At 35.2% G+C, this 17,600-nt stretch overlaps 1 protein-coding gene across 3 annotated transcripts in view; it reads left to right on the forward strand.

Moving 5' to 3' along the window:
• The window catches only part of GRAMD2B (GRAM domain containing 2B), a 52,979-nt gene that overhangs the window by 14,322 nt on the left and 21,057 nt on the right, over positions 1 to 17,600 (forward strand). For all 3 annotated transcript variants that reach the window (XM_027869238.1, XM_027869236.1, XM_027869239.1), the window contains exons 2-4: positions 9,527 to 9,643; positions 15,485 to 15,599; positions 16,469 to 16,535. In XM_027869238.1, coding sequence (XP_027725039.1) covers positions 9,527 to 9,643; positions 15,485 to 15,599; positions 16,469 to 16,535 — 299 coding nt within the window. The remainder of the gene's footprint in view (positions 1 to 9,526; positions 9,644 to 15,484; positions 15,600 to 16,468; positions 16,536 to 17,600) is intronic.

Below are 17,600 nucleotides of genomic sequence, written 5' to 3' on the forward strand. Positions count from 1 at the left end.
TTGCAGAGAGTAGCAGACAGTCGGAGTCCAAGCTGAGCAACCTGCCTATCAGAGACCTTGGGTGGCAGGGGAGGAAGGATTGTGAAAATCCCATAGAAGAGAAAGAACCCAGCAATGATGAAGGACTGAGTATCCTTGACCATATTTATTCCCTATATATGTGGCTCACAACCATTGTACTTGAGTTTTTGTTCCATGGACATTATATGTATTTGCGGTAAGGTGTGTCCCAGTTTCTGGGGAAGTGTTTTTTAGTTATTATTTTTACTATGCCATCTATCTCTCTTTTTTGTCAGATATTTTTATTAAAGAATGATCAAGCCCAGTTAGGAGGGAGGAATTAAAGGTGCTTAGAGTTATAGACCATGTTTAATTCTTAGTTATCCATGACTCACTTGACTGAATTGGTGATGCCATCAGCAGTAAACATCTAGGAAGAACTGAGTTGAGAAGGACTGAGTGGATAATAGCTAAAACTAAATCAGCTGATATAACCCATTGGAAGTAAGCAAAGCATTTTGTTTTCCATAATAGCTGAACCAATTCACAGTTTTCACAATCCCTCCAACACTAATTACAGGGTATTCCCATCTTTTGTAATCTTTCACAATTTGCTGAGTGTGAGGTAAAATATCAGACTTGTTTGGATTAGCATTTCTCTTATTGTTAATGATCTGGATCAATGTTGAACAGGGGTCTTAATAATTTATAATTCTTTTGAAAAATGTTTATATCATTATATAGCTATTGGGGAATAGCTTTTCATCTTATATATTTCTGCTAGCTGCATATCTACATATATACATATATATACACACATATATAGGCTACCAGACATTCATCAGAGATACTTGATACAAAGATTTTTCCCAGTCTTATCCTAGTTGCAAAAAACTTTGATTTCATTCAATAAAATTACCTATTTTATGTTTGTGATATCTCTTGTTTAGTTAAGCTTATTCACCTTCTAGGTATAGTTGCAAAGATACTTGATCTGATTCTCTTCTAATTTTTTTAGGTAAGACTTTTAACTTTCAGATCATATATCCATTTTGAATTTATTATGGTATCTACTTTCCAGGTTTCCTGGCAATTATTATTTTCCTCAAGTAATTTATGTTTTAAAGTTTATCAAACACTGGGTTGTCAAGTTCATTTGGCTCAGGTACTTGTTTATTTAATATGTTCCACTAATTCTTTTCTTTTTTTAAAAAAACAGTACCAATTAGTTTTGTGATTACTGATTCATAATATATTGAGATCTAAAAGTACTCTTCCTCTTTCATTTCTACTTTTTTCCACTGTCCATTGACATTTGTAGTCTTTTGTTCCTCCAAATGAATTTATTTTTATTTGCCTAGCTTGATAGTTTTATTGGTATGGTGCCAGATATATAAATTAACATTGTGTCATCATTTTTGTTATATTGATATAGTCCAACCTTAACCACTGAATATCTTTCCAGTTACTTAAACCATTTTTTTCTTTAAGAAGTATTTTGTAATTCTATCTGTATAGGTCTTAAGACTACTTCAATAGATTAACTCATATATTTTATTTATTTTGTAGTTTTGAATGGGACTTCCTTTATCTACTAGATTTTGTTATTGTAAAATAATAATCCTGTTATTTTTCGTGCTTTTATTTTGTATTCTGCTACATTATTGAAGTTATTGTCCCAATTAGTTTCTTTGGTGATTCTCTAGATTTTCGAAGTAAATCATGATATTACCAGCAAATTATAATAGTTTTGTCTCTTGCCTATCTTTAGGCCTTTAATGTTTTTCTTCTTCTTATATTGCTATTGCTAGCATGTCTAGAACTATGTCAAATAATAATGAAGAAAAGAAGCATTTTTATTTTATTACTAGAAAAATTTCAAGTGTTGATCCTTTGCTAGCTTTTTTTTTAATATATGTTTTTCAGTCACATTAAAGAAAAGTACTTCTTGGTCTGTGCTTTTTGTTTTGCTTTGTTTTTTCAAATGAAACATTTCTCAAAGACCTTTTCTACACCTATTGTTAAAGTAATGCAGTTTTGGAAGTTAGTTATTCTTAATGATTATGTTCATTGTTATCCTATGTTGAACCATTTTTGTATTCTTAGCATAACCAGAACAGTTTTCTGGGTTGTTCTGGCAAAATCCCTACAGCAGCAAAGTATTGCAAGAGGGCTCTCTGAACAAACCTTTGAGTTTATCTTGTGTTCTTTACATTGGTTACAGAGGCTGGTGAATAAGAGAACTGATTGAATACTTTAAGGATTAAAGTTCTCCAGTATTGATTCATTAGGATTGTATCTTGTTGGGGTTCTTTTTTTATTTCATGTAGTTAGCTGTAATTACTCTACATATAATGCGTAATCTCTTTTGGGAGGGGGAAGAATCAAAGTTGAGAAAGTCATTAATCTGATATCTGCTTTTCTTAATGCAGCCTCATGTCATATTTTCTTTTTTGCTGTTAGGTCATGCTGTTGATTCATTGACTAAAAGCACTAATTCTTTTTTAATAAGTGGAATAGGTTTGTCAACAATATGCAGGAGAAAAGAGAAAAAGGAGAACAAAATATAACATCACCATTTCTCATATCAGAGACTGGATGCCACTGACAAAGAGTGAAGTCAACAGGAATAGTCATTTTTATAGGCGTATATAATAAGTTCAGTTTTTTTATATATTGAATTTGAAGTGTTGGTAGTACATCCAAGTAAAGCTGTTCTGTAGACAATGCCAGATATGATTTTGTATCTTGAAAAAGAGATCAAGGCTCAAAATTTAGATTTCGAAGGAATGACAAGTGTCATCCTTGAGGCTGTGGGAGTAAATGGGATTAACAAGGTATAATGGTATAGAGAGAAAAGAAAAGCAAGAGTAAATAACCTGAGATAACACCAGTATTAAGGAGACAGTGAAGCTGTGAGAGAAATACAAGTTAGAGATCTAGGACAAGAGGAAGACTGTGTAGTGTCTAGTTAGCCAATAATGGAAAGAATATCTGAAAGGACAGAGCACTCGAGGAAGATGAGAGCTAGGGAAAATACCTTTGATTTTGGCAAAATAACGTCATCAGTGACCTTTGAAAAAAGCAATTTCAGTGGAAATGCATACAATCAAATATTATTATATTTTAAGTATGACATGTTACGCACTATTTATTTGGTTGACCTATCTAATAATTTTATCCAAAAGAGGAAATGAGGTAAGTTTGGCATAACTTTTTGTTTTTAGTGAACTGTTTCTATTGTATATCACTTGCATTTCTACAGTACATTCCATTGTGCTCACAAACTATTTACTAATCAATTTTGGGATTTTTCTGAAGATTAGTGGCTATGGCTCATATACAGCTCATTTAATACAGCTAAGTGGCATAGTGAATAGAGGTCTGGACCTGAAGTCAGGAGTACTTGAGTTAAATTCAAACTTCAGACCCTCCCTGAGCAAGTCACTTAACCTCTATTTGCTTATTTCTGTAACCATAAAATGGGGATAATAACAGCACCCACCTCACAGGCTTGTTGTGAGGATCAAATGAGACATCTATAAAGAACTTAAAAGTTTATTCCCTTCTCTCTTTTCCCTTCTTATATATTATGTTCTTATATTTCGGTAGAATATAAGTTCCTTAAAAGCAAGGGCTACTGTGTTTTTGTCTTTGTATCTTCGGTGCCTGACACATAGTAAGCACTTAATATATGCTTACTGATTGAATTAATGAGTCCCAGTGAAATAAGATAGCTTTGTGATTACTGATCTATTAAGACCTTTCATTTGATATGGATTTCTGATTTCTGATATACTTTAATGCTATGTAAATTCAGTTCATGGTATTCTGAGCATGAGAAAAAGATATTCCTAAAATGGAAATTTATAGAACTTGAGGGTTCCACATAGTCTTGTTTCCATCTTCTCCTACTCCTCTTATCTACCCTTTTCTTCTTCTTTTGGTCAAAATTTCATGTCTCTTTTCTGCCAGTGCTACCTTTCCAGAAATCTGGGATAGGTATATGTAGCTTTTCTGTGGTGTACTGGATATGTGCAGTATTAATAACAGTGGACCAGCTATATGACACACAAGATTCATGAGTATGTGGGCACCCAAATGTCCAAGAGCAGCTTCAAGTTTCTCTCTTTTAAAGATCTATTCCTCCATGGTCTAACTCTAAATCATAGGATTATAGAATACCTTTAAAAACATGGAACTGAAAGAAAAATTTTCCTTTATTTATGAATTACGAGTAGATTTGTCTTTGGGCTAGGGGAGCACTGAATATGATCACTTAAAAAAACAGTATATATGTAATGAAACATCTGATTGGTAAATCACCTTTATACACTTTAGCAGCAAGTTTATAGCTAAGGCAGTCAGCAGCATGTAAATTTTTCTAAATAAATAGTATATATTAAAACTAGGTAGTATTTTTGTCAGGTTTTTCCTTTACTAACGTAAAGAAATTAAGTGATAGATTTTATGTACTGTGAAGACTAATTTGGCTTGAAAAAAGATTCAATCAAAAAGAAATTCACTGTAATTAGGAAATAATATTTCCTGAGCTGAATCACAAATGATACATTTGTTGTTATTTACAACTGGGATACAGTTTTATAATAGCTTGTGCCAATGTGGTTGCTTATATAATCTTGCTTTAGAATAACTAACTGCTACATATTAAAAAAAAGTAGGGTAGACATGTAGGCCAAGTGTTTCAGGAGTTGAATTAAAGTTGTTTGCCTCCATTTTGTCATGAAGGGGTAGAGGGGGGACAGGATTACCCCTCCATACCTGATACAATGTTTGGAATAATTGAATTAGGATGGTAGATGTTGGACGCTATAGCCAGGAAATCTGAGTGTTGTAGGTGTGGCTCTAAAACCAGTACCCTCTTACTTCTGGTTTGATGCTGGGATGAAATGAGACACTTGAGTCATTGAATAAAGGAGGTTTACTTCTTACCAACACAGCAAGGGCATGCAGCAAGGATACAGTGGCATATAGATTCTCTGAATACAGCCCCCATTGTCTCCATCTGACCTCATCAGGTCAGTATGTCATCAAGGTACAGCAACTGTCATGGTCTCAGGTACCCACCAAGACTGAGAGGCTCCAGCTATACTGACTGGGACCTTTTATGCTCCCAGGCCAGGAAGCTGCCTCAAGGAAGCTGGAACCAATCAGGTTGTAAAGAAGCTACCTCAAGGAAGCTATGCCAATAAGATTACTTGGGGGAGGAAGCCAGGGAAGCTCTGTCAGGAAAATGCTGTTCCTATCATATGCCACTCCTTGGTGGCAAGGTTCTAATGATCTCCTAAAGGATCTTTCCCCATTTACATTATTGGACAGTCTTCCTGACGTGGGAAGGTAAAGGGAGAAAGGGAAAAAAATAAAAACAAACAAAGCATGACAAAAACAAAACAAAAATGTAAAGGAGGATAAAAGCCAGAAATCAAAAGCCTTTCCTTCCCCATTTAGATAGACTAAGTCTCAAAGTCTCACAATCTGACCAACGTGGTAAGTAATGTCACATTTTTGTAGTTCACAGTGTACAATGCACTGTGATACAGAATGGTGATGACGAACCAGAGATGCACCAAGAATATCAGAGCTATAGCATAAGGATGATACCTTTAACACAGCCACAGATTTTGAAAGGGTGATGAGCAAGAGCAGATCCAGGAGTATCAGGACCTTTGCATGGATACTTCTAGTGCAATAAACAATTCTTCTTGTATCAGGGTTACTGGTAGCAAAGTGCCATGTTAGTTGCTGCAGAATTTCAGTTGCATATGCCTCTCTTGTAGCAGATAGAATAATTGGTTAACCAGGCAAACTGGTATTCCTCAGAAGCCAGGACCTTATAACTGGGGGCCCACTGAGCTAGTGAAGGAGACAAGGTTCCAAGGTCTACAGCAGCTTCTTGGTACGGTCTGCTTGTGAAGAGCACTAACACCAGACGGATCGAGGCAAGCATGATTTTTAATGTACCATTTACATTTAACAATAGAAGCCTCCTGTGCTCTACCCATCTTGCTAGTGGGACCATCTCGAATCACTCAACTAATAATAGGCAACTCTGGACAATGGATAATTGTATGACCCTGTGTCATCTGTTAAATAGCAACTAGTACCCAGTAATAGACAAGCAACTGTTTTTCTTTTTTTTTTTTAATATCCACATGAAACTTCAGATCTATTATGTACAACTTGCTATTCCTTTTAAATATATAATAGTTATCATGTACATTTTTTCTTCCCTTCCCCCCCCACCCTAGAGATGGTTACCATTAGACAAAGAATAAATCATAGAAACATCAATAATTTCATTAAATAAAATGACAATAATGAGATAACATACCAAAACTTATAGTATACAGCAAAAACAATGATCACAGGAAAATTTATATCTCTAAATGCTAACACCAATAAAACAGAGAAAGAGCAAACCAATGAATTGGGTATGCAATTTAAAAAATTAGAAAAGGAACAAACTAAAAATCCCAAATTAAACACTAAATTAGAAATCCTTAAAAAATAAAAATGAGATTAATAAAATTGAGTGTAAAAATTGAGTTAATAAATAAAACTAGATGTTGGTTTATGAAAATAATTAAATAGATAAACTAGTGGTCAATTTGATTTAAAAGAGAGACAGAAGAAAAACAAATCACTAGTATTAAAAATAAAAAGGGTGAATATGCCACTAACAAAAATGAAATTGAAGCAATTATGAGGAGTTATTTTTCCCAATTATATGCCAATAAATTTAACAATTTAAGTGAAATGGAGGAATATTTATAAAAGTATAAGTTGTCTAGATTAGCAGAAAAGGAACTAGAATATCTAAATAGATCTATTTTAGAAAAAGAAATTGAACAGGCCATAAATCAGCTGCCTAAGAAAAAAGCACCAGGACCAGATGGATTTACAAGTAAATTCTATCAAACATTTAAAGACCAATTAATTCTGATATTAAGTAAATTATTTGGAATAATAGACAAAGAAGGGATCCTACTAAACTCATTTTATGATACTAGAAATATGATACTAGATACTAGATACTAGACACCTAAACCAGGAAGAGTGAAAACAGAGAAAGAAAATATAGACCAATTTCATGAATGAATATGGATGCAAAAATCTTAAATAAAATACTATGTAAAAGATTACAACAACATATTACAAAGATTATACGTTATGGCCAAGTGAATTTTATACCAGGAATGCAGAGATGGTTTAACATAAGTAAAACTAGTAACATAATTGATTATATCAATAACAAAAGATTTTTTAAAATTATATGATAATATCAGTAGATGCAGAAAAAGCTTTTGATACAGTATAACATTCATTTCTATTTAAAAAAAACACTTGGAAGTATAGGTATAAATGGATTTTTCCTTGAATTGATAAAAACCATTTATTCAAAACCATCATCAAGCATTATTTGTAATGGGGATAAGCTAGAAGCCTTCCTAGTAAGATCAGGTGTGAAACAAGGATGCCCACTATCACCAATATTATTCAATATTGTATTGGAAATCCTACCAATAGCAAGAAGAGAAGAAAAAGAAATAGTAGGATTCAGAATATGGAATGAAGTAATAAACTATCTCTTTTTGCTCATGATATGATTATATCCTTGAAATACCCCAAAGATTCAACTAAAAAGTTAATTGAAACAATTAATAAGTTTAACAAAGTAACAGGATATAAAATAAATCCACATAAATCATCAGCATTCCTATATATCACAAACAAAACCCTGCAAGAAGAAATAGTAAGAAAGGCCTCATTTAAAATAACTCTGGACAATATAAAGTACCTTGGAGTACACCTGCCAAAACAAACCCAGGAACTATATGAACAAAATTATTTTAAATAAACTTTTTATACAAATAAAATCAGTTTTAAACAATCAGAGAAATATTAATTGTTCATGAGTAGGGAGGGCCAATATGACAATTTTACCTAAACTAATTTATATATTCAATGCCATCCCAATTAAATTATAAAAATTACATTACTGAACTAGAAAAAAAGAATAACAAAATTCATTTGGAAGAACAAAAAGCCAAGAATAACAAAAGAACTGATAAAAAAATGTAAAGGAAGGAGGTTTAACAGTACAAGATCTTAAACTGTATTATAAGGCAGTAATTATCAAAGCTATCTGGCACTAGCTAAGAAATAGGTAGATCAATGGAACAGAGTAGACATACAATTTACAGCAGCAAATATAGTAACCTTATATTTAACAAATGTAAAGACAAGATTTGGGGATAGGAATTCATTATTTGGTAGAAAAAATTGTTGGGAAAACTGGAAAGAAGTATGGCAGAAATTGAGTGTAGACCAATATCTTAGACCATTTACCAAGATAAGGTCAAAATGCTACATGGCCTAGATATAAAGAGATATTACAAGAAAATTTGAACATGGAACATATTACTTGTCGGACTTATGAATAGGCAAACAATTTATGAATAAATAAGAGATAGGGAGCAGAGTGAGGTACAAAATAGATCATTTTGATTACATTAAAATAAAAAGTTTTGTCCAAATAAAACAAATGAGCCAAGAGCAGAAGGAAAGCAGAAAATGGGGAGAGGGGAAGGATTTTATAGACAGTTCCTCAGATAAAGGTCTCATATCTCAAATATATAAAGAACTTTCATAAAATCTATAAGAATATGAGTCATTCCCCAATTGATAAATGGTCAAAGGATATGAACAGGTAGTTTTTAGATAAAGAAAGTAACTGTTTTTCGAAAACTGTATGATGAGTGGCTATTAGAGGATGGGGTGGGGGTAAGGGTAGGAATGGGAGTGTGGGTGGAGGTAGGGGAGAAGGTGCAGGGGAATATGCCTTGGAGATCCAAACAATTTATTCTGGCCACCCCTTGGTGCCTGCCAAAGGTTCCAGCCACTCTGGTCTTTATGGTCAGGAACCTCCGGAAACATGAACCTTGGAAGAGTCATAAGAGACAACAGACAGCCTACTATACAACTTCCAGAGCTGTGACCTGCACTAGGTCCCACTTAAAAAACACAGAGTTGTGGGTAACACAATAATTTGGAGCAGGGGTGGTATGTAATAGGACCAGCATTTTCCTACCATAGTTTCTCTGACTTTCTCCCTTTCAAGCAACCTCACTGGCCCAGCTTCTCTGAGGTAGCTTCCTGGGGGGTGTAAAAGGTCCCAGTCAAGTGTAGTTGGGGCTTCTCAGACTTTCTGGGTGCCTGAGAACAGGAGAGTCACCCTACCCTGATGACATATTGACCAGATATGTTTCCACATACAGAGAAGCTAAGTGTCACTATATGCATACTGGAAAGTTTTACTATATTTGCACAAAGCAAACCTCCACAGTTCAATGACTCACAAGTGTCTCATTTCATCTTAATATCAAATCTGAATTAAGAGAGCACTAAAGTTAGAGCTGTGCTTTAAAACACTGAGTTACTTTACTACTTTTTATTCCAGTGCACTGTACATGTCTGACATGAAATGTTTTTCTCTCCTCTTCAGTTCAGAGACTGAAAATGGTGTGGAAGAGAAAAAAAGGGTTGGCAAGTCACCAATACTACAGATGCCAATATCTCCTGAGATAGAATCATTGGACCAGAAAAAAATCACTTTCTTAAGGTAAAATCCTAAATCCAAACAGAAAATAGTAACTTTTTAAAAAAATTTTCAAAACTATTCCAGGAAAATTATTTTTTAAAGATTTATAATATTTTTATTAGAAAATAATGCAATATGGGCTTATTTCTTTAATTCATGGCACCTTTTTCATCTTCCTTCTGCTGTATTTTTACATGTATGCATACTAACTGGGGAAGATGGAGGAGAATGATTTGATAACTCTTGAATGATAATCTGAAATAATATGTAAATCTGCCAACTGGGAAATTATAATAGGAGGAGAAGGGAAGAAAAAGAGAATTTACTGGTTTGAACAACTGACTATTGGCCTTGTGGGAATGTTTGTCAGTTTATTTCTTCTTCCTATAAGCAATGGAATGGAATGGAACCTAGAATAGCAATGCTGGAATTTTAGGCACCATAGTTATGCAGCCTGTTGTATATATCAATTCTACCCTATTCATCCCTATTAACTTAAGGTAAGCATTAGGTTATGGGTGTAGGGGGAAAGAGGGTAAGCAAATGGGAGATGTGGTCGTCAAGGAGAAGGATTCTGTTGAGAGCTGAGGCAAGAGTGAAGTGAAATATGACTGAGATCCTTCCTAAAATAGTTGCCCCAGGAAGTAGTCACCATTGCTGGGAGGTGGAGGGGATGAGAGGAGACAGGTCATACAGCCAGAATATGTCAGAGGCAGGACTTGAATCCAGGTCTTCCTGATTCAAGGCTAGTTCTCTATCCTCTACATGTCAGGTTGCCTCTCAAAGTTAAACAGATACCAACAAACACCACCACCACCACCCCCAAAAAGCTTGGCTGGTTTCTAATATATTAGTTGCTTATTAAGGGACCCAAGGAACAAAAAATCTTGTCAAAATTTAGAGACAAATACTAGCCAAATAAGTTCCTCTTGGATGAAAGGGCTCAATTCTGCCTTTTGAATGAGGGCAAGTCATTTTATCTTATTGAGCTTGTTTCTTCTTTGGTAAAATGAGGCAGTTAGACACAATAACCTCTAATGTCCTTTATAATCTCTAAAATTATGAACCTTTGAGGAAGGAGCTTTTTTCTAATGGACACGTGTTTATTTTCAAGAATAAAGAAATAAAGCTTTCCTTTTTACTTTTGAGCTCCATAAATCACTGGAAGATCACTTCAGTCCATGGAAGCACTCTCAACCTCCTCCCTCTAAAAGGATGCCCAGGTCAGCCTTCTCTCAATTTCTCAGCAGGCTGCAATCTGTACTCCTTAATCATGTCTGATAACAGGAACCTTCCTCACCCCTTCCTTTTAGCTTCTTTTTTTGTTGTTGTCTTCCCCAATTAAAATGTAAGCTCCTGTAGGAGAGAGATAGACTTTCTTTTCCATTGTATTTGTATTCACAGCATTTAGCACAGTTCCTGACACATGGTGAGGGTATAATAAAGGCATGTTGAGAGACTGACCTGAATATCATCCTTTGTCTCTTACTTTCAATCTCTTCCTATGTACAAATTGTTTCCCTGCCACCTAGAGTCACATTTTCCCCATCCTTCAAAATTTACTTGATCTTATCATCCTCACTAGGTATCTTCCTATATGTCTTTTCAAATTCTTGAGAAAGCCATCTAAACTAGGTATTTTTACTTCCTCTCTTCTCACTCTCTTCTTTACCTTCTACAACATAGCTTCCAACTTTGTCATTCAACTCGAAGTTTTCTTGCCAAAGTTACCAATGTTCTTTTCTAATCTTCAAATCTAATGGCTTTTTCTCAGTCTTCATCCTTCTTGACTTCTCTGAAGCATTAAACACTTGATCACTCTCTCCTCCTGGATACTCTCTTCTTTCTAGGTTGTGACGTTGTTCTCTCCTGGTTGACCTCCTACCTATTTGCCTGCCCCTTCTTAATCTTTGACCAGTCTTTATCCAGGTTATGCCCAGTAACCATGGATGTCCCTTAAGGTTCTTTCTCCTGGACTCTCTTATCTTTTACCTCTGTACTAACTCATTTGATGATTTCATTAGCTCCTATGGATTCAATTATCATCTATGAAATGATTCCCAGATCTGTATATCCAGCTTTAACTTCTTTCCTAAGCTCCTACCTGGCATCACCACTTGTCTTTTGGACATCTAAAATTGAATGTCTTACAGCCAACCCCTTAGCCATCTCAAACTCAACATGTCCAAAACAGAAACCATTGTCTTTCCCCCAAACCTTTCCCTTACGAAATTGCCCATGACTGTTGAAAGCAAAACCATCCTCCCAGTCACTCAAGCTCACAACCTCTGTGTCATCATCAATTCTTCATTCGCTTTTACCATACATATAAAATTTGTTGCCAAGCATATATGTGTGTGTATACACATATATACATATATATGCATATGTATGTGTATGTGTGTATATATGTATGTGTATATGTGTATATATGCATAATTACATACATACATTCTTTTATAAAGGTCTTACTTTCTCTCCACTAAAACAGTGCTCATCACCTCATCCTTGAAATAGCCTTCTGTTTGGTCTCCTTCCCTCAAATCTCTCCCCATTCCAATCTATCTTCCATTTAGCTGCCAAGCTAAGGTCTGACCTAAAGCTCAGATCTGACCATGTCACACATCCATTTAGCAAACTCTAGTGGCTCTCTATTTTTGTTGTTAGGTCATTTCAATTGGTCCAACTCTTTGTGATCCCATTTGGGGTTTTCTTGGCAAAGGTACTGGAGTAATTTGCTGTTTCCTTCTCCAACTCATTTTATAGATGAGGAACTAAGGCAAATCATGTTAAATGACTTGCCCAGATCACACAGCTTGTAAGTATCTGAAGCCGAATTTGAATTCAGGAAGATGAGTCTTGCTAACATCAGGCTCAGCACTCTGTCCATTGTGCCACCTAGCTGCCCTGGCTATGATCAAATATAAAATCTTCTATTCAGCATTTAATGCCATTCATAACCTGGTTCTCTCCTACTTTTCCATTCTTCTTACACTTTACTCCCTTTCATGCACTCTATAATCCAATGAAACTGACTTCTTGCTGTTCTTCTTATGACACTCCATCTCTCAATTCCATGTTATTGTACTGACGACTCCTCAGGCCTAGAATGCTCTCCTCCCTCTTGTCTGCCTCCTGGCTGCGTTGGCTTCCATCAATGCTCAGCTTGAATTTTGCCTTCTGCAACAGGTTATTCCTGGTTCACCTCAGTGTTAGTACCCTTGTTTTGAGATTGATTATCATCCATTTGTATATATCTTATAAACACAGTTATTTGCATATTGTCTCTCCCATTAGAATATAAGTTCCTTAAGGGCAAGGGCCATGATCTTGCCTTTCTTTGTATCCTCAGTGCTTAGCATAATATGTAGAACATAGTAAGCTTTAATGAATGCTTGCTAACTGACTGGAGCCAGTTTGTGAAGGGTTTTAAATGCCAAAGAGCAAAATAGTGACATATCCAACCTATGCTTAAGGAACATCACTTTGGCAGTTGTGTGGATTGATTGATGTGATGTGAGATTTGGGTTAGGGAGACCAGGCTATTTTAGTAGAACAGGTAAGAGTGAATGAGGGCCTGAATTAAGGTGGTCAGTGTATGGGTGGAGGGAAGGAGCAAAATTTGAAAGGTGTTGTGGAGGTAGAAATAATAAGATAGAGCAATTGACAATTAGTATCAGGGGCAAGATTTGAGCTTACATCTCTCCTAAATCCAAGTTCAGTGCTTCCACTATACCACGTTGCTTTCTTTTCTTTTTCTTTTCCTTTTTTTCAGTTATAGTTTAATTTCTTTATAGCTTAATACACCATTGAGTGTGCCCAAAGAGAAAGATTTGTGTTGCATGTTGCGTATGCAGAATAAGATGTGATTCCTAATTAACTGAGAAAATGCAGAGCTTTTCTCTGCTTACCTTCTGTAAGGAACTTAATTCCATGATTACGGATATACATGGAGAGTGAACAATCTCACTCAGGAGAAGTCGTATCTCAGTAGTCTCCAGAGCTGCAAACCCTGGAGGTCAGGGAATATGATGGGACCCGCTCTCATATATGTCTGAAATGCCAAGGGTTCTAGTCTGACATTTGAAAGTCTGTCTCTAAATGAGGTCCCTAGAGATCCTCTCTGTACATATCTCTCCACAGTTTCTCTCTGAAATCTCTGACACTAAAGCCATCATTAAGTATTAGCATTGTACTCAGCATTCTCTCATTCAGTCAGGAGTCATATTTCTCTCCATAGGCTTGTTACCTGAGATTCTGAGAAAATCATCTTTTTTAAAAGTGCTAACGTATGTGTTTATGGCATGTAGTTATGGGATTCACACTTTCCCTAGCTGATTTTTGCTTGGGACTGCAAAAGGTTTTGGCCTAGGGAAGAAATGTAATCTTGCTTTTGTCCAAGCCTGAGGCAGCTTTGCAGAGGGATAATCTTGTACTACTTCCCAGAGAAGGAGGCATGAGTCTTGATTAGCTAAAAGAATACAATGCCATATATTTGTGTGAGGGACTTAATTCACTTTGTCATGAAGATGTCAAAGAGAGACTTTGGAGACATGTGAAGACAGTACCTCAATTGAGTTTGTTGAGAGAGAGAGAGAGAGAGAGAGAGAGAGAGAGAGACTTTTAAATGGAGAACTGGAGCCCTCAAAACATCAAACATGTATGAAAGTGGGCCCATCTTGTATCTGGATCTTCAAGGCTTTCAACTCTAGAGACTACTGAGATAAGACTTCCCCTGGGAGATATCATTCTTTCTCTATGTGTGTCTACAACCAACTTAAGTAACTCTTTTAAGGCAGTAGGCACTGTCATGTTTAGCATTATCTTAGTAAATCAGGAATTATCTCCCTTAGCTTAAACAGTATAGGGCTATCCCTCAGATTTAAAGAAGTGTTGCATGAGTATGAGATAATCTAGTAATACAAACTAGACTAAAAATATTGACTAGTAGGGGAACACAAGAAAGTCTAATGAATAGGTAAAATAATTTATAATTAGAATATCAGTTTAACATTTGCCAAATTAATGAGTATAGCATGAATTAATAAGGTTCCATTTCATCTACTAATTACAGAGTTTGTGATTTTGTTGGGAGTTCATTGGAGAAAAATCTAGAGTCTAAATTCTGCTCTTGATAAATTAAAAGAAAAGAAATTGAGTCACAAACAGTCAATTCTCCTTACATGACTTTGTTTATGCTTTTTAACCTACATGAAATGCCATCCAAACTCTTAATCTATCCAAGCCCCACCCATCCTTTACAATGTCCCACCAAAGCCTTATCCATATAATCCAAACCATGTATCCTTCTCATTCTACTAATTCCTGCATTGTCTATGCTACTCATTTTAGCACATATATTGCTCTATATTGTATTTTACATTTTTGTACACATAATTTTATGTCCTCAAGTGAATTCCTAAAAGCAGGTACTGTCTAGTAAAATACTTTTTACATAGGACTCAATAAATACCATTGAAGCAAATCATTAAATGAATATGTTTGTATTCATATTGAAAATAATATTGGCATGTAGAACTCACATCCATGTTGGTTAAAGTTTGAAACAAGCAAATTCTTCTTTTTTTAATTTAACATTTCTGCAACTAGAAATGTCTTTCTTCTAAGGTTTATTTCTTAGGGTGGAGAAAGGGAAGACAAGGGAGGTGTTTCTCAGAAGATCAGAAAGAAAGGTGTTAAATAAATATCAAATAGTGTTACATTGACTTCAAGGCCTGGAAGTGACAAATTAAATTATTATATTGCAGAATGATAAAATAATCAGAATGATTAAAGGAAGGTCAATGCAGCAACACTAACAAAAGATTAGCTTTATGAAATCCTAGGATTTTCTCTTTCCAGGTCAAAGACCAGTAGTGATGGCCTCTCCTTGGTGAGTGACAGTAAGAGTGATTCTAAAACTGACAGCAAAAATGATTCTAAGGCTGAAAGGAAAAAGTCATACTCTACAAGTCAGGTAATTCTACAAGTTCTTGTTCTTCTTCCTCCTTTTTTTTCCTTCCTTTTCTTGTTCTTCTACCTCCATTTATCAAACAGTAAAATGGCCCAAATTCAGGCTGTAAGAAGTAGAATAAGGAAGATTTAAATAATCAGCAAGCTTGCAGACTCAGACTCTAGCTGTCTTTTAAAACTTTATGTACTGTGACTTTTTTAGATGAATGAAAGTAGAAAATGTCCAAGAAATCAATAAAATAGATCGTAAGCAGCATAAAAGCAAGAAGTATACACCATTTACCTTCATTTCTCCCTTAGTGCCCAGTGCTAATCTCTGAACATAGTTTTGTGAGAGTTAATTGCATTAGAATTTGTAGAACTGGTGTGATTGGAGAGGTATTGGATGTATACATATCATGATAAATTTTGTTATCCTTTAGAAGAATCTTATGAAGTAAATGTTAACTTATTTTAACAGATATAGAAACTGAAGCTTAGGAAATTAAATCTAGTGCATTTCTTTTTGGATGCTTCCAATATGTCTTCTCATTTTCTATTCAAAATTTTCAAGTATAGACCTGGGGGGAAAGCAAGAGTTTGTATAACCACCAATATGATCACAGAGGATGTTCCATAATTCACTTTCTGTCCCACTTGCCATTCATAATCTTGTTGATCCCACTGTTAATTTCTGTAGCTGGGAGGGAAAAGTCATAAGCAATTTAAAATTCGCTTCTTTTTCTAAAGAACTATATCAAATACGCTTTTAAGATGTAAATAGTTGTGAGGAAAGAGAAGAGTTCTGGGTGGTGGTGTAAATCATGGCGATCAAAGAAGGAAAAATGTTCAGTGATTGATGGGGATCATCAGGATATTTTGTTTCCATTGTAGTATAAAGCAAATATGCACTTTCACAAGTTATTTCTGGAAGTCCCAAGTGAGGAACCACTGAAACAAAGTAAGTATTATTCTGTTTTATTTTTAACTCTAGTGTTTTACACATTACTCTCTTGGAAAATTAATTGGAGGGAAATCACCAAATTTGATAGACCTCCAAAACCAGTAGTGACAATTGGTTACTGCTGAAACTGATCCATAAAAGACAATTAAGTAGTAAAGTAGCAGAAGTTGATGCTGCAAAAACAGTCATATTCAAATATCACATTTACCTTGAATTGAAATTCCTGAAATTAGGTTGTCCAAGGACCAAGAATAATAATCAGTGATGGTACAAATTAACCAGATGGGAATGAGTGTATTAAAATGGATAAATTTGAGACACCATGGTGTGATTACTATCATCACTATCAACAACCTTAACTGACCTCAGGCAGGTCATTTAACTTTCTCTAAGCCTTGTTTTCTTCTGTCTGAAATAAAGATAATAATGTTTTAACTACCTACATCATACATTATCCTCTCCATTTCAGAAAATAGCAAACCAAGGCAAAAGGTTGTTGTAAAGAAAGTGTTTTATAAACAATGCACACTTTAGAAATGTGAGAGGTTCTTATTGCCATGGCTGGTATATTATTGAAGGGTTTCAAATATTTTCGTCTTACCTTTTCTAGTAAAAAACATGCTAAAGCTCATCAAGATGCTTCCAGAGCTGCAACTAGGGCAAGATAACTGGGCTTTTATTCAGAGGACCAAAATCTAGAGGGTACTGATAGCATTTGCAGTTCTTCAACAGCACACAGGGGAAAACTGCTTAACAAATTATATTTGTTAAAATGGGAAGCTATAGGGGCAGCGAGGTGGCTCAGTGGATAGAGTACCAGCCCTGGATTCAGGAGGACCTGAGTTCAAATGTGGCCTCAGACACATAACACTTACTAGCTGTGTGACCCTGGGCAAGTCACTTAACCCCATTGCCTAGTCTAAAAAATAAAAAATAAAAAAATAAAATAAAATGGGAAGCTATAAGATAACTTACTTCCGCTTCTTATCAACTCCAACTCAGCTAAGCTCCTCCCTGGCACACTTCTACTACTCCCCATGGTGGTCAAATGAATTAAAAGCC

The sequence above is a fragment of the Vombatus ursinus genome, unplaced genomic scaffold (assembly GCF_900497805.2).
Source record: "Vombatus ursinus unplaced genomic scaffold, bare-nosed wombat genome assembly UNPS02014792.1, whole genome shotgun sequence".
Classification (NCBI taxonomy): Eukaryota; Metazoa; Chordata; class Mammalia; order Diprotodontia; family Vombatidae; genus Vombatus; species Vombatus ursinus.